The 17840-nt window shown below is 43.9% G+C and overlaps 1 protein-coding gene across 1 annotated transcript; it reads left to right on the forward strand.

Annotated features, from left to right (window-relative positions):
• The first annotated feature begins 1265 nt into the window (after nucleotides 1-1265).
• On the forward strand, nucleotides 1266-6243 carry LSM5 (LSM5 homolog, U6 small nuclear RNA and mRNA degradation associated). The gene is made up of 5 exons (XM_005862928.2): nucleotides 1266-1359; nucleotides 3468-3563; nucleotides 3842-3869; nucleotides 4589-4661; nucleotides 5056-6243. The coding sequence occupies exons 1-5, from the start codon at nucleotides 1314-1316 to the stop codon at nucleotides 5086-5088; spliced, it is 276 nt and encodes a 91-aa protein (XP_005862990.1). The 5' UTR covers nucleotides 1266-1313; the 3' UTR covers nucleotides 5089-6243.
• The last annotated feature ends 11597 nt before the right edge of the window (nucleotides 6244-17840 follow it).

Genomic DNA, 17840 nt, shown 5'->3' on the forward strand with positions numbered 1-17840 from the left:
AAATTAAAGTGCAGTAGGAGATGTTTGGAGGTGGGCACATGCCAACGGCACATGGTGTTCTCTCTACTTGGAATGCTGCTCCTGCCCGTTTCTGCCTATCCAGTTCTTATTCGTCTCCCATGACTAGACTCCTGTTGATTCCTCTGAAGCTTCCCAAGCTTATCTATATGGTCAGTGGGCAAATTATTTAATCTTTCTGAGTGTGAGGAACTTCATCCTAACACCTGCTTCAAAGGCTAGTCATAAAGATTAGGACTAAGTGTATTTGTTAAGTTTCCTGGCACACAGTAGGTGCTTAATATTTATGAGATGCAAAAAGCCAGGACTGGCTTGGGGTTTCAAAGGAGGTTGAATCCTATAGGGTTTTGAACTCAAGGGCCCATCTGTGAGGGCTTCTAAAACTCCTCACTGACATTTGCCTTAAATCATACCTACTTCTCTAGAAATCTTGAAGCTGAAAGAGGTCTTTTTGCTTAACATTAAATTTCATGTGCCTTGTACATGTTTGTTAGTTGTCTCTCTCCCCCATACACCTTAAGCTTCTTCAAGGCAGACAAGCCCGTAGCTCTATTCTGTACATTGTTTTATACTCAGCAAAATGCTGGGCAAAGAGTGTGCAACCAATACTTATTTGTTCAATGAGTAAATGATGGGTGCTTTACAACCATGTGTTGTATCATTAAATAATGTTCTTCTGGCCCCTCTTGGTTAGACTCTAGCTTTAAGTTCCTAGGACATAAATGTAAAATAGAGTAAGGCAGAGAATTTGCTTTCTATTCAAAAAAGTGCAAAAGCTTTAAGGTGTCCTAAGAGTGATGATGACATTAACATGGAGCGCCATCAGGTGGTTGCCCGTTAGACAATGCGTTTACGAATTAGTGAATACAAAAAGTCTAAAAAAATTAGACTCCTCGATATAACAAGGTTAAGAAAAATGAACTAACTACAGCAGAAAAATTTTAAAAAAATGATCCCCACCCTACAAAAGCTTTCAAAAAATGCCAATTGTGGGATTCCTTAGTGTCTCCAAATGAATTTATTCACAAGGTAGGGTATTTTTAACGTCTCTCAGAAGCTTCGAGGGGAGAGTGGGTACCTGTCGAGACCACAGAATGGTCAGTGGAGAGAAATATTCCCCGGGATCTCACTGCCGGGGAAAGAAGGGCCGGGTGGGATCCACGTGGACTGGCCCGATCGCACGCTCGGCCTTAGATTGGTCGAGCCTGTCCGGGCTTCGGGGGGCGGGGGCGGGGAGGCGGAAGCGCGCTCTTTGAAACTTGCAATCCTGACGTCGATGCACTTCCGGCGTCGCCATGGCGGCTAACGCTACCACTAACCCGTCGCAGCTGCTGCCTCTAGGTAATGGTGGTCCTGCGGGAAACGGGGGCGAGGAGCTGAAGCTTAGGGTTGGGGGCCACGGGGCCGCGGGCCGAGGCGGCCCCGGCCGAGGGTTAGGAAAATGCGTCCCCCTCGCGGCTTGTCTCCAGGCTCCGTCTCCGCGGTCCCAGGCCGCCCGCCGCTGGAGCGCGCAGCGTCTTTTAGGCCCGAACCCCAGGGTCCCCGGAAAGGTCCGCTCCGGGTAAATGCGTCGCCCGCCTTCTTTGCCGTGAGCAGCCCCACTCCTCAGCCTGGCGCTGAGAAGCTCCCCAGACAGACCCTGTCCCTGATCTGGCCGCTTATGGAGAGAAGCACTGGGCTCTGGAATGAGCCTTAAACGAGGGAACTGGAAACTCGCCCTATTTGTCTTCATTCATTCATTCATTCATTCATTCATTCAAAAATCAGTTGTGGAGCATCCGCGCACCACCCCGAGGCTGGGCACGATTGGACACATTGAAATCACGGCCATTGCCGCCTTTAGCACACAAGCCAGCGGAGGAGAGAGGATACTGGACTTGTAAACCTCATACCAGACAGCGTCCGGCGGCTGATGGATGTGCGAGCTGCCACGCAGAGGACAGGGCAGAGTTAGGGTGAGGCGGGCAGCGGCCAGGAGGCTCTGGTGAAGGCAGTGGTGCCTCTCGCCCTAATATTTAGTAGCCGAGAGTGATTGAGTTAGTGGATGTGGCTGTGACAGGTTTTTTTCTGCATTTGACAATCTTTTTAAGAAATTACTTTTTAAAAAATTTTTTTTATTTCATAGAGGTAGGGAGAGGGGGAGAGAGATAGAAACATCAATGATGAGAGAGAATCATTGATTGGCTGCCTTTTGCACGCCCCCAACTGGGGATCGAGCCCGCAACCCGGGCTTGTGCCCTTGGCTGAAATTGAACCTGGGACCCTTCAGTCCACAGTCTGACGCTCTATCCACTGAGCTAAACCAGCTAGGGCAAGAAATTACTTTTCAATGACAAACTATTTTTAAAAGTTATCTTTATTGTTGAAAGTATTACAGATGTCCCTGCCTCCCCCCTGTATTGCCCCCCCGCTCCTCGACTCCCCCCCAGGCCTTCACCACACTACTGTCTGTGTCCAGGGGTTATGCATATATGCATATAAGTTCTTTGATTAATCTCTCCCTCAACCCCCACCCCCACCCCCAATCTTCTTTCCGAGATTCTCAGTCTGTTCCATGCTTCTATGTCTCTGGACCTATTTTGTTCATCTGTGTATTTTGCTCATTAGATTCCACATATGAATGAGATCATGTGGTACTTGCCTTTGACTGACTGACTGACTTGGCTTAGCCTACTGCTCTCCAGGTCCCTCCATGCATGACAAACTGAATACTCAGCATATGCCAGGCACTGTCCCTTGAGGACCCAGTGATAAGGAAATACAACCTGTTTCTGGTCTCATGGGCTGAGAGTCTAGAGAGGAGTTCCTGTGATAAGCAATATATATATATATATATAGATAGATAAAGTTCCTACCAATCACAAGCTTTTTGAATTCAAGCTATTGTGTTAAATGTTACCATTGAAATTGAATAAGCGAGCGACCGACCATTGGACAATCCGACCAGTAGCTATGACACGCACTGACCACCAGGGGGGCAGATGCTCAACGCAGGAGCTGCTGAGCTGTGGTGACTTGGCAGCTGTGGTTCTCGGGTGACCCACCTGGAACCAGAGAGGAGGGAGCCTGATTCCGGGTTGCCCGAGAACTGCCCTCTCACAATCTGGGATCTCTTGGGGGATGTCGGAGAGCCGGTTTTGGCCCAATCCCCGCAGGCCAGGCTGAGGGACCCCACCAGTGCACAAATCCATGCACCAGGCCTCTAGTCTAATATAAAGCCACAACCATGATAAATTGCTATAAAATTGAGGTGAGTAGAGAGCAGAGGAAACTTTAATGTAATGTAGTGATTGAACAGAGGTATGTGGTATAAAACCTGAAGTTTTTGAATACTTTTCCTAGTTTATCTTTTATCATATGAAAGTAATAAGTACCAATAGGCACCCAAATATTTGTTGGAGTAATGAATTGGTAAATAATCTTTTTCTTCTTTCTTAAAAAATACCTAGAGCTTGTGGACAAGTGTATAGGATCAAGAATTCACATCGTGATGAAGAGTGATAAGGAAATTGTTGGCACGCTTCTAGGATTTGATGACTTTGTCAGTATCCTTTTAAAAAAACGGTGGTATGAGTTTTTCCTCAATATTTAAGAACGGAAGTAACTATAGACAGTACTTGCTGATAACTATAAGAAAAATCAATGCATTCTCAGGGAAGCTGTAATAGTATTTTAAGTGGATGTGTAACTGAAAGAAGATAAAGTTCCTACCGATCACAAGCTTTTTGAATTCAAGCTATTGTGTTAAATGTTACCATTGAAACTGAATAAAGGCAGAAAGCCAGAGTAAATTTCACTTTATTTCCTTAACACCAAATTTCAGATATGGTACTGGAAGATGTCACTGAGTTGTAAGTAGTGTTAAAAATTAAAGAATTGGGGTTGGGGTGGGGGGAGAATCTCTCTTTAAGGCAGTTTTAGTGCTGTTGAGTCAGTAAAATGATGTATGAGAAAACATTGCCTGTTGGAATTTAAAGATAGAAATTTTATCTACTGACACAATGCTAGTAAATTTGGATCTGAGGGTTGTTACCTAATGAAATGTTACTAAATTGCTAGGAAATTAGTGGAGACTAATTTAGTGGAAGTTATCTTTAAGATAAAAGATACTAAAATAGGGCTCAGGTCAAATCAAGGAATTGATAGAGCATTTAATGTAATTTATGTATAATATAAAATGTAAATGATGGCTCAATTATATTAACATAAAGATCGCAACCAGTATCTGCTTTCAAAATTGAAATGACTGTGGATTGGTTTAATGGATAGGAATCAGTACTAAGTAATAGTAACAGAGTGAAGATAGTAAACCTTTTATTTCATCTCCTTGGCAAGTTTTAGCTTCTTTTATAAAGATCAGCCCTAGTCGGTGTGGGCCTTAGGCCAGTCAGTCCACCGTGTCACCTTTGGGGAAGATAGCACATCATCCAGGAGATAGCCTGTGTCTCTGAAACCGGTTGATACAATTTCTGACCTCATGTTCATTTATATACAATAACTTTTAGGGGTCAAAATGTTGGCTTTGATTATCTCTGTTTATCTTGACTCTTTTTTTAATCTATTCGTTTAGTGAAATCACACCAGAAGGAAGAAGGATCACTAAATTAGACCAGATTTTGCTAAATGGAAATAATATAACAATGGTAAGACAGTAAAGCTGTTTTATTTCGATGTTAGACCATTTTTTGTGGGGAAGGGATTACAGAGCTACCTTGCTTGCCTAAGTGTTCATGGCCCAGTGGTGCTTTAGATGGGATAGGGATGCTCTGGTGGTCAGGGCTTGAAAGCTGAGCTATTGATGATGACATTAGGCCTGAAGATGAGTTTGCTGTACTTTTTAATAATTTATGTTACTAAGGATTATTGTTGAGGCACTAAGTATTAATTGCTGATGGTGGGATTGTGATGGGGCCATGGAGAAGATGGGAATGTGAGGGAGGGGCAGAGGCAAAAGTGGCTTTGGTCAAGGAGAGCTCTCAGTATGTGTTTTTAAATGATGGTGGTGGTGGTGTTATTCAACTTTTTCCTCCTTTGCAGCTGGTTCCTGGAGGAGAAGGACCTGAAGTATGAATGGATTTCCCTGACTTACGCTAGATTCTGTTTTGTTTTATAATGACACAAAATATAATTTTTTTTAAACCTTTCACTGTCTGGATTCTGTGAAGCCAAGTTTCCCGTTAAGGGGAATGCTTTGAAGAGGCATTGTAAATGCCATTTTTTAAGTTAATCATGTTTATCTTGGGGGAAAAAAGAACATTGAAGACTAAAATAAAGGTGGTTTTGGTTAATTGTCATTTTATTTATTATACTGCAATAGCCATTGGAACAAAGCTTATGGTCATTTTGTCAGTTGCTCTCTTGTCATTTTACATCTGTTTCCTTATTTATAGGACCATTTGGTTCTCAAAAATTGTTCCAAACAGAATGGTGAACTTTTAATTTTGAACAGGTGCATTTAACCTGAAATTATTCAATTTATTTCAAACTTTGATGCTTTGAAATGAGGATTTTTCTACTGCACTCAAGTTTCAGTAACTTCTCTTAAAAACAAACGAGCAAAATAGACAGGTAATCTGTGCACATTGTAGAAATGCAGACAAATGAAAAGGGAAACGTCATACTTTGCTTTCTGTCCTGTTAGACTTTCTCAGTACACATTTTATATTTACAAAAACATGTTGGCCCTGATTACGCTGTTTTGTGGCCTCCATTGAAGAGTTTTTAAAAATTTATGTGGTAAATGTCTTTCCGTGTCATATTTCAGCAACATTAATGTGTGCACAGTATTTCTTTAAATGGGTTTACCATAATTTATTTAGCCTATTCTTATTATTGGCCACAGTAGTCTAACTAAATCTTTATACATTTTTATTTTTCTTAGAAGAAATTCAGAAGTGTATATTGTCAAAGGGTATATATTGTCATGTTGCTAACAAAATGTTTGTCAGCGGTTTTTCATACTTTATATACCACCATTGACTATGTTCTCTCTTCTCTGTCATTGTGATAGGCAAAACTTGGTATGTTTAAAATTTTCTTTACTAATTTTGTATTTTGTGGATTATGTCTATGAGGCTTTTGCCATTGAGATGCTTGTTTCTTACTAATTTGTAAGAATTCTTAATAGTTACTCTTAGTCATGTATTTTGCAGGTAAATTCCCCAGTTTGTAGTTTGCCCATTAAGGGTACATTTTTTGACAAATAAAAAAATATTTTATGTAGTCGTGTGTTGGTCTTGTCCTTTATGGTTTTTGTCTATGGTATACATGATTAGAAAGACCTCCTTTGCTGATATATTTTCTTGGTACTTTATATTTTCTTTGTTTAAGTCTTGAATCCATCTTCAGTTGTAATGTTTCCACATGAGAAAAGGACCAACTTTATTTTCTAAAAGCAAAGCACTGATCTGTGGTATTTTTTTTTTAATTTTCATGGTGTACATACTCCTGCCGTGGCTGATTTCAAGCTGCCCAGGGTTAACAGCTGGCTTGCAAACTTCCCCAAGTTTAACAGTTGGTTCTCAGGAGCCACTGCTTCCGGCCCTTGTTGGAGGAATGCTTTCCCTCCCGTCGCTTCTTTCCTTTTGGAGGGAGGTTAACTGATGTAATATCATCCTCTTTCCAACCTTTACTCTCTATCTGCGGTGGTCATGCTCAGCTCTTTCTTTTTTCCTTCCGGGAGTTCGTTGCCTGCAGGGAGCACATGCTCTTGGTTCCAACATGCTCTGAGTGTCGGAGCAGCCTGACCTCACTTAGGGAGGCCTGCAGTTATCTTGTCTGTGGCCAGGTGGCCCAGTGACTTCTGGGGTTCAGTAATAGGAAGTTCACTTGCCTACAGATAAACTGTCTCTTAATCTAGTCTTTAACAGTAATAAAGATGAGGGTATGATTCTCCCATCTGCTTACACTTTTACAAAATTCAAGTAGGTACTGTGACGTATAGGGGTCTGCATGAAGTCGGGGGTGTCCAGCATGCCTGTGGTTTTGTGGTACATTTGAATAATTTGGGAGTTCCAGACTAACAAGTTAACTGCAGCCCACAGATATAAGCTACATCATCTAGCATCTGTCAATAAAGATGATATTTCAACTCCTGTCTTTACCATTTTGCCTTTTTTCTCAGTTGGTTCGGACCTCAATCTTGGAAGAGGGGTGCTGATTATTGGTCAGTCAAGTCTCTGCTGTACTAATACTTCCTTTCTCTCCCTGACAGCTTCCAGTCACCCCAGTGCATCTGTCCTCCAGGCCATTAGAGCATTCGAGTGATTTATTTAAAATGCAGAATATAGTCATGTGACACTTTGTCTTTCAAACCTTTCAGGAACTTACCCTCTGTATGACAAAAGCCCAAGTTCCTTGAGACCATGAGGGAGGGATGTCTGTTGACCTTAACAACCACATCTAGATCCTGCCTTAGTAACACAGAATTTGTAATGCTGACTGTTTGGACTTTTGGCTTTACTCATGTTGGGCCCCTGTGGGAATGCCCTTGACTTTAAACATTACTTGATTTCTCTTCAAGTGTAACTTCCTCCAGGAAGTCCTACACGATCCCCCATCCTTCCACCACTTCTCAGTGCTTATATGTGATAGTCGGTCATGGAGACTTCAAAAGTGATTTTGGATTATACTGTCTTGAACAGTATCCTCAAACAGTTCATGCCATGCAAAGTCCTGGTTTCAGGGGAAACAAATCCTGGCACCGTTGGGTCAGAAACTATAGAGTTTGGGCTGCCACTTACACAACCAGTGCTGCCATCATCTGAATATCTTTTCTGAATTTATTTTTTCAATTTCATAAAGTGACAGGGATATTCAAGGATCTTGTTGAGTTTTTGTGAACCATGTATATTTAATTATAACCAGTGAATTAATGCTTTAATTGATAAAATGTAGAAATGAGCAAAGAGACCAATGGTAAAGACTGGTAGCGAATGAGTCATGGACAAAAATATCTAAAACTGAGGTCCAATGTGGAACTTCATTAGTCTCTTTCCTCTATTGAAGCTGTCTCTACAGAGATGCTAGGAATAAATAAAGATCATATTCTTATTGACTTGATAAATGTAGATTTGTTATTAATGGGATAATGGTAGAACTATTAAATATAAATGTATAAAGGACAGCGAAGCATTATTCAACTATGAGAATGTATGTGGTGAGGTAAGAAACATTTTGAAAACCCTTATGCGCATTAAGTAGTAAATGGATACAGGCTTCACCTCTTTGACTAAGGTCGTAAAGATTCTGATTAGGAATTTTATTCTGGGTCAGCCTCAAGATTGAGTTGTTGTTGTTTTTTAAAGATAATAATTATGTATACTAAGGAAAAAACACCCCTAAATACTGAGTCAGTGAAATGTGGAAAGGAAGGATTAATGGTGATTAGGTTAAGAGTTTGGCTGGCATGGCTGATTGACAGAATGGGAGGATCAGAGGCAGGACCTGGGAGCTCCAGCGGAGTCCCACCCACTGACAGCAAGTGGTGTAGCTAGCACTCCTCTCAGCCAGCCTCATCCCCAGGTCTGTGCTCTGTCTACTCCAGGCGTGAGGAGTGTGAGGTCAGCAGGCATAAGGCTGGAGCAGGGAATGGTCGGAAAACACAATCTACTTGATCCGAGGTGTTGCTGGCTGAATCTTTGATTACTAGACATTTTATTCTTGAGTTTAAGAAAAAACATGTATGACATCAGCTGGTCGCCAGAGGGCACTGTGGAACAGGCAGCTAGTTGCTAAGCCAGGGCTTTTAGTTTTCCTCAGAACTTCGTTGGAGTTCAAGAGGATGGTGAGCCCTAACCGGTTTGGCTCAGTGGATAGAGCATCGGCCTGCGGACTCAAGGGTCCCGGGTTCGATTCCGATCAAGGGCATGTACCTTGGTTGAGGGCACATCCCCAGTGGGGAGTGTGCAGGAGGCAGCTGATTGATGTTTCTCTCTCATCGATGTTTCTAACTCTCTATCCCTCTCCCTTCCTCTCTGTAAAAAATCAATAAAATATATTTAAAAGAAAAAGAGGATGGTGACCTCTGGCTGACCAGAGAGCTGGACCCCAGCACTCAGAGGCTCCGCCCCTGTCCTTTATATGTACGTTCTGACCACCATAGGAACACAGTAGGAACTGTTTCCAGGATGCAGCCTTGACAGTAAGGTGTTGAGACCATCTGGATAGAAGTTTCTGAACTCAGGTAAGGCCTCTCTATAAACATTTAAGATTCAGGCTGGTGGGTGTGGATCTATTTGTTTTGAGGTTGCCCAAGACAAGCCTCTTAAGTTACTTCTCTGGTTTATTAAGGCTGCCACCTACTAACCTGGAGTGCTCTGCCTCTTTCTTTCTTCAGTCTCTCTCGCCCTCCATATATGGGGCCAGTTTCAAATTTCACCCGGCAGGCCCCAGGTTTAATTTTGAACCAACAACCCTGCATTTGAACTCAGATTTCTGGTCTTCCACTCTGTTATACTAACTATTGGATCACACCACAGAGCAGGTAAAGGGTTGACTCTATATTATTTTACACTGCTTTTTTTGTTTGTTTTTTGGAAAAAAATTTAAAATAAGTCTTTATTGTTGAAAGTATTACATATTCCTCTTTTTCCCCCCATTGACCCTCTCCAGCCTGTCCTGCTCCTGCCCCAGGCCCCCCACTGCCCCATTGCCTGTGGCCATGGGCCATGAATATATTGCATACAAGGTTCTTGGTTGATTACTTCCCACCCACACACCCTCCCCTGCCTTCCCTCCGAGGTTCCCCACTCTGTCCCATGCTTCCATGTCTCTGGGTCCACTCAGTTCATCAGTTTATTTTGTTCATTAGATTCCACATATGAGGGAGATATGTGATACTTGTTTTTCTCTGACTGATTTCTTTCACTTAGCATGATACTCTTCAAGTCCCTCCATGCTGTTTCAAATGGTAAGGGATTCTTCTTTTTTACTGCTGCATAGTACTCCCTGGTATAAAAGTACCACAGCTTTTTTATCCACTCATCTACTGATGGGCACTTGGGCTGTTTCCCGATCTTAGCTATTGTAAATTGTGCTGCTATGAACATAGAGGTGCATACATTCTTTCTGATTGGTGTTTCAATTTTCTTAGGATATGCTCCTAGAAGTGGGATCACTGGGTCAAATGGCAGTTCCATATTTAATTTTTTGAGGAAACTCCATATTGTTTTCCATAATGGCTATACCAGTCTGCATTCCCATCAGCAATGTACTAGGGTTACCTTTTCTCCACATCCTTGCCAGCACTTGTCATTTGTTGATTTGTTGGTGGTAGCCATTTTGACAGGTGTGAGGTGATACCTCATTGTCTTTTTAATTTGCATCTCTCTAATCAGTGACTTTGAACATTTTTTCATACGTCTCTTGACCATCTGTATGTCTTCTTTGGAGAAATGTCTATTTAGGTCCTTTGCCCATTTTTTAATTGGATTGTTTGTCTTCCTTTTGTTAGGTTGTATGAGTTCCTTATATATTTTGGATATTAACCCTTTATCAGATGTATCATTGCCAAATATGTTCTCTCATACAGTGTGCGCCCTTTTAGTTTTATTGATGGTTTCTTTTGCTGTGCAGAAGCTTTTTATTTTGATGTAGTCCCATTTGTTTATTTTCTCCTTAGTTTCCTTTGCCTTAGGACAGTGGTTCTCAACCTTCCTAATGCCGCAACCCTTTAATACAGTTCCTCATGTTGTAGTGACCCCCAATTTCATTGTTACAAATTGAACATAATTAAAGCATAGTGATTAATCACAAAAACAATATGTAATTATATATGTGTTTTCCGATGGTCTTAGGCGACCCCTGTGAAAGGGTCGTTCGACCCCCAAAGGGGTCGTGACCCACAGGTTGAGAACCGCTGCCCCAAAGGGGTCATGACCCACAGGTTGAGAACCGCTGCCCTAGGAGATGTATCCGTAAACATACTACTACAAGAGATGTCTGAGATTTTGCTGCCTATGGCTTCTTCTAGGATTTTTATTTTGTTTTATTTTAAATATATTTTATTGATTTTTTACAGAGAGGAAGGGAGAGGGACAGAGAGTCAGAAACATCAATGAGAGAGAACCATGGATCAGCTGCCTCCTGCATGCCCTCCACTGGGGATGTGCCCGAAACCAAGGTACACGCCCCTGACCAGAATCGAACCTGGAACCCTTCAGTCTGCAGGCCGACACTCCATCCACTGAGCCAAACCGGTCAGGGCTCTTCTAGGATTTTTATAGTTTCACAACTTACATTTTAAGTTTTTTATCCATTTTGAGTTTATTATAAGTATCTCATGGCTGCCTGTTTGGGTTTGTGACTATGTATAAGGTAGGTCTGCTACGCCTCTCAAACTTTGGTGTAGGACAGTGTCAAATGCTGTTTCTGGCTAATTAGAACAGGCAAAGATTCAAAGCCTCCAGACTGCCTCTGCCTACAGACTGATAGGATGTGACTTGAATTGCCCTGAAGCAAATTGTCCTCAGGTGTGGCCAGAGTTTGTTTTTTTTTTCCAACAGGGTGGGCAGTTGTTTCTTCCTGGAGGCTAATGGTTAATTTCATCTCTTAATGGGCCTCAGGAACTCTGCATTGTGGGGCAAGGTGTTTACCAGTAGGGTGGGTCAGCTGTCTTCTCCCCAGGCAAGGCTGCTTGTATAGCTAATGCCTGCATGAGAAAGATGTCCTCCCCAGCGAGAGGGAATGTCTCAGCACAGGGAACCAGGGTGTCTGCCTTCTGAGCTCTTACTCCAGAAGCCCCCAATCCTGGCTTCTGCTCACCGAGCTCCGGTCCACTCTGCCGGAGCATAAGGTAGGTGGCTTCACAGGGAATTTTGTGCATTGGCCCCTTAAGAGGGTACCTGAATTTCCAGCCGTCTCTCCCTGGCAGGCAGCAACTCCACTGCTTTTCACAGCTAGTTGTTATGCGTGTACCCTTCTGAATTCTGGTGCTCTCTGCTGGGGGGCCCAGCTTGGGGTTTAACCTCAGAGTTCTCGGTGGGAATCCCCCAGAGCTGAGATATCTCTCCAGAACTTCAGTTACTGTCTGTGGGTGCCCGGCCAGCCCTTTCACCCCTTGCCCCCTCCAACCAGTCTATGTGGTCTCCACTTTCAGTCCTCGGATATAAGGGTTCTCTGCAGCGAGTCTTCCATTGATTATTCAGGATGTTTTTCTGTATTTTAGTTGTAATTCTAGTTCGTTCCTGGGAGCATGTCCATGCAGCATCTACTTACTCTGCCACCATTTTTAATCTCCTACACTGCTTTTTGAAAAAGGAACCTTTTTCATATTTTCAATACAAGGTGCCTTTTCATTGTCTAAGTGTAATGTGAATGGAAACATGGGCTCTAGAATCACACTTACGTGGAGTCTAATCCCAGTTAGTCATTTATTAGTTGTGAGTGTAGGTGGCTACTTAATGTCTCCGGCCTTAATTCTCTCATATGTAAATTGGGAAAAATAACCACCTCCGGGATTGTAAAAATTAACAGATAACATGTATAAAGCATCCAGTATACTTTCAGTCATAGTAAGTGCTCAGTAAATAAATGGTGATTATTACTATTATTTAAAGAGCCTCCAGATTAGCTTATTTTTATTTTTTCTAGGACAGCAATTCCATTTCAACAGTTCAAGCTACCTGTCACTTAGTCCATAACATTCCCCCCTCCTCAACACCGCCCCCCCCAGAACTGAGCCCTTAATCATCTTTGAATCTTTTGTCACAAAGCACATGCTAGGACACTAGGGCTCAAATGATATTTGTTGAATTAAGTGGTGACAATAGAGTAGGAAATTATCTCTTGTCCCATAATTGCTGCCCTTGGGAGATGGGCCCCATTATAACACTTCCTCAGAACAGCCCTGTTATTTGTCATTGGTTTTAGCCAGCTTCAAGGCCAGTGTCTCCTGAGGGTAGTAAGAACTGGGAAGCACCTTATTTTTCCTCTACTGAGTCACCTGGAGAGCATGGCTTGGTGATTGCAGCTGGAAGTGTAACATTTAATTAGTGGAGAAAGTCGAGTCAGGCTGGAGGCAGCCTGTGCCAGCAAGAGGGTGAGGAAAGACTGGGGGAGAAGTGACAGGCTCAGTGGGCAGTTTGGCCCAGGTTTTCACATCACCACAGGTGGCGATTGCAGAAGCTTGAGGAATGGGAACCACAAATGAGTCTCCCGGACCCTTAGTTTCTTCTGCCTGACATTTATTTAGGAAAATAGATGATGAGCTCCCAAGAGGTGAGGCCCTTATCCAACGAAGCCTGGCCTCCTGCTGGCCTACTGGCAGGTGCTTGAGGATGACACAGGCTTGACTGAGATCTCTGGCCTCTCACATCACAGGACCTGGGGGTGCTGAGTTGGAACGGAGCTTTATAGATGAATGGTCTTGACTGAGGGTCTCAGGAGCCGAGCAGAACAAGTGCTTAGATCACTGGGACCTGGTTCAGAGCTCTTGGCTGTGCTATTTTGCATTCCTGACAGAGTGGTGATGGCTGGGTTACCCTGGATAAAATTACCGGCCTCTGCCCCAGAAGCTGATTGAGATCACCTGCACAGTTTGATTGCCGTCAGGGCACATGCTTGGGTTGTGGGCTTGATCCCCAGTGTGGGGTGTGCAGAAGGCAGCCAAGCAATGATTTTCTCTCATCATTGATGTTTCTATCTCTCTCCCTCCCTTCCTTTCTAAAATCAATAAAAATACATTTTTAAAAAACAATAACCTGACATCACCAGCCCAGCCAGACTTATTGGTGCCTGGACAGAGTTGGCCTCCCCGGCCCATCCGTCTTGTCTGCCCTCTCCTCTGTTATGACGTCATGACCCAATCCACTCCCATCTCCCAGGGTTGGACCAGGCAGCTTTTTGAGATCTTTGTTAGTCCCATTGGGATAGAACTATGCATCAGTCTCAGGAGGAAAGGTCAGCATTGTTTTTCTGCATGGAACCATGTATTGCTTTCTTTGGGGCCCCTAAAAGAAGGGTTATGGGACCCTGAGAATTCATCCCTTTCATAAAGCAGAATCATCAGTAAATTCTGTTATTGGTATTCTATCAAACATTTCTTGATCAGCTAGTATGTGTGTACTACTAGATGTATATACAGGGAGAGACACTTAGCTTCCTCATCTCCAGAAAGGAAAATCGTGCTTAGGATTGTTGGGTTCAGATAATAAAGCAGCCCAGCAAAGAAAATTCTTCGCACACAAGTTCACCGTTCCTTGTTTTGCATGGGTTTCTGTCTCATCCACTCAGTATGCAAACATTTCTTTAGGACCTGCCATGTGCCAAGCACCGTGCTCAGCGCAGGATACCACTGTGACAAGACTGGTCTCTGACCCCCAAAGAGCTCCTAGTCTAAAGTAAAATAGACATGTGAAAAGTAATTACAACACAGTGATTAATACTAGAGTAGAGATACAAGATGTGGAGGGGGGGGGGGGGGATTCAGAAGAGGAGGAAGAGAAGAAAAAACATTGCTGAGTTCACAGCCACAAACCAGACACTTGCTCAAGTATTCATAATTTAATCCTTATGATCATCCTGAGTCTAAGATTAAGGATTTGGCAAAGGTCTCGCTGAGGAAAATTAAAGTCAGTCCGGTGGACAATGAATGTTTCTGAGGGTTTTATACAGCAGGCATCACATAACAGCCAACATGTATGAAGCATTGCCATTTGCCCGGCATCATAAAAGAGCCTGCATAAACCATCTCAATCCTGACAAAGACCCAGTGAAGGAGCACGGTTTTCTTCCCATTTTTCAGGTGAGGCATTCAGTAAGGTGCTCAAGATCATCGGCTGGCCAGGAAGGGAAACCTGGGTCTGGGTTACTCAAGCCCATGCTTTTAACCAGCACCAAGAGAATCTCACTGCCCCCAGGTATCCATAGACTGTCACCAACTACCATCTAAAATCGCACTAGTTATGCCCCATCCTCCGGAGAACTGAGAAAGTGGTCCCTCAGATCAGTGATATTCAACCTTTTTCATCTCATAGCCCATGTAAACTAATTTAAAATTCTGTGGCACACCAAAAAATATAAATTTTGCTGATCTAGCTCGTCGGTTGAAAATCACTGCCTCAAATCACTCTCTGTGGTTAGAGGGGGGCTGCACCACCTGTGGTCTCCCGGACCTGCACTCGGGCCGGAGCGTGGGAGCACAGACGGGGCAGTGAGTTCTGGAGCAAGGCTGGAGGCAGTTCTGTTTATGCCAGAAATAACAGGCGCCAAACCGAAGCGGAGCCCAGTACTTCGCACGTGATGGTTCCGGTCAATAAATGTGGGCGGGATTTGTGCACCGGCCTCTAGTATATATATGTATATATATTCACCTGCACTTCCCCATGAGCATCCTAGAGATGTGTTTTCCCCATTTATTTCCCGTGTGGGTGCAGTCCTATTGGAATGATGCCTCACCTGCCCCTCCGGGCCCCTCACACCTTGAAAAAGGCTGACAATTAGCAGCAGGAGGCCCAGGAGGAGGGGCTTAGATGGGACAGGAGCCTGAGAGGAGGCATGGCCCTAGCTGGTATGGCTCAGTGGATGGGGCATCAGCCCTCAACTGAAGGGTCCCGGGTTCGATTCCAGTCAAGGGCACGTACCTTGGTTGCAGGTTTCCTGGCCTTGATCCGGGTGGGTGGGGGAGGTAGCGAATCGATGTGTTTCTCTCACATTGATGTTTCTCTCTGTCTCTCCCTCTCCCTTCCACTCTCTAACAATCAATGGAAACATAACCTTGGGTGGGGATTAACAACAACAAACAAGTAAAATGAAGCATGGCAGTGGGGTGGGTCTGGTTTCTGATACCTGCTCTGTCTCTTCTCAGTAATGAGCTCTTGGAGAAGTTCCTTAACTCCACCCCTAGTGCCCTTCTCTGTCGGTAGGAATGATGGCATGTATTTCTGGGTTGTGTGAGAATCAAATGAGATCATGTACATGATAAATGTAGAGAGAACATGAAACATGAAATCCTAGAGTACCCAGTGCTGGGTGTGCAGTTGGCACCCTCAGGTCACACAGGGCTTCCTCACTCCCTCCTGGGAACTCCCTCCGCTCAGGTCTCCTCTAGTCGTGCAGGTTGCATGTTACAGTGACAAAGGTCAATGCAGTTAGTGTTTTGTTGTTCTTAAGAAAAAAAGGGCAGGATATTTATTGTTTCACACAATTTAACATTCCAGTTACCCATATGGCTAGATGAGGGGTCCTAATGATGTCAGCAGGGTGTCTCCTTGGCTTAGCTCTGCTCTCATTGACTAGTCTCAGGACAGCTCTCCCCAATGGAGATGAGAGCGAGGATGCAGGCCCCCATACTGATGTGAGAAAGCCATGCAGAAACAGCGCCAATAGAAGTGATGGTAAGACAATGTTTTTGTAGGGGACCCTGGAAACCTGATTTTTGCCACCTCTTGCTAAGCAGTCCCCAGAGGAAAGAAAGGATAATAAATAGCTTTTATTGCTTGGGCACAGAAGTGGAAACTGCTGGTTGTTCCTCATTTTCACTCTCTCCTTACATGGTTGCTCAGCTGAAGACTACATTTCTGCATCTCCCTTTCAGCAAAATGGGGTCACGCAAGAATCACCTACCCACATTATGGAGGGTAATCTCCCTTGATTAAAGCGAACCGATTGTAGCTGTTAACCACAACTTTGAAATACTTCACAGCAACACCTGGATTTGTGTTTCATTAAATAACTGGGTACTATAGCCTAGCCAAGTTGACACATAAAACTAACTAACTATCACACCCCCTTATACAGATAAGGAAACTGAGGCAGAGAGTTAAGAATGCCCAAAGTGTGGGCTGGGATGTGGCAGACTCAGAATTCCAACCCACAGTGCCCTGAACTACTGCGCTGCTCTACAGCCTAATCGGCTGTACTTCCCTCAAGTACAGATGAGGCTAATGATGCTGCCTCTTTCTACTTGGGATTCCTGTACTTAGTTATGTGCTTTCCTTATGCCCCACTGCAAATTGAATTTGAGGAGGCTCCGAGAAATCAACCAGACAATTCCCAGAAGAGCATTTGGAAGAGTATGAAGGGAGAGAAGAGGAAACCCAAGTTGGCTGTACCCCTTTATGTGCCAGTATCTGCACATCTGTGGTCTCATTGAACACTCAAGACATGCAAATCTTCCATTACTTGAAGTTTGTTGCTCGTATTAGTTTTCTTGATACTTTTTTTCCTTTTTCTTTTTCTTGTCTAAAGTTTTACATATGTCTCCTTTCTCCCCGATTGGCCCCTCCCCCACCCCCCCTCGATACTTTTCATAGGGCTGGGAGTAGTGTAGACACCATTAAATGCCTGTGAATCAATGGAATTATTGCCCAGTGGTGTAAGAGGAAACCAAGGTGATGGTTGGTAAGAGCTTCCTGGGCGGGGCAAATGATTTTATGTGGGACTCAGTACCTTTCAGGGAATGAAAGAAGAATCCCAGCTCCTGTTGCCCTGGAGAGGGAGGGAGGAGTCTTCCCCAGAGACTCACTGGGGAAATCATGTGCAGGTGAACTTGCTAAAATTATCCAGTCCTTTTGTGCAGCACACTCCCCAGGCTGGAAAACAGCCTCTGACGTCACCTGGACTCTGAAACCTGCTCCTCCCGTAGGCAACGTCTCTCCACTTCCTTGGCACTGAATTCCTGTCACCGCCCTGGAAAGTGTACCCTGGAGGGAGGGTACGTGCGTAGAGGTTTCTGTCCTGTGGCTTGTTCCACATCAATCCCTCATACAAACGCCAAACAGTAAACACAGCCACCCGGCCTGCAAAGGGTTTCATGATAAATGTAGGCAGGGTTCAGAATTCCAGTTAGTAAAAGATACCCTGGCAGACAATCTGGTTGACCC

This window comes from Myotis brandtii, unplaced genomic scaffold (genome assembly GCF_000412655.1).
Source record: "Myotis brandtii unplaced genomic scaffold, ASM41265v1 scaffold17, whole genome shotgun sequence".
Taxonomy (NCBI): Eukaryota; Metazoa; Chordata; class Mammalia; order Chiroptera; family Vespertilionidae; genus Myotis; species Myotis brandtii.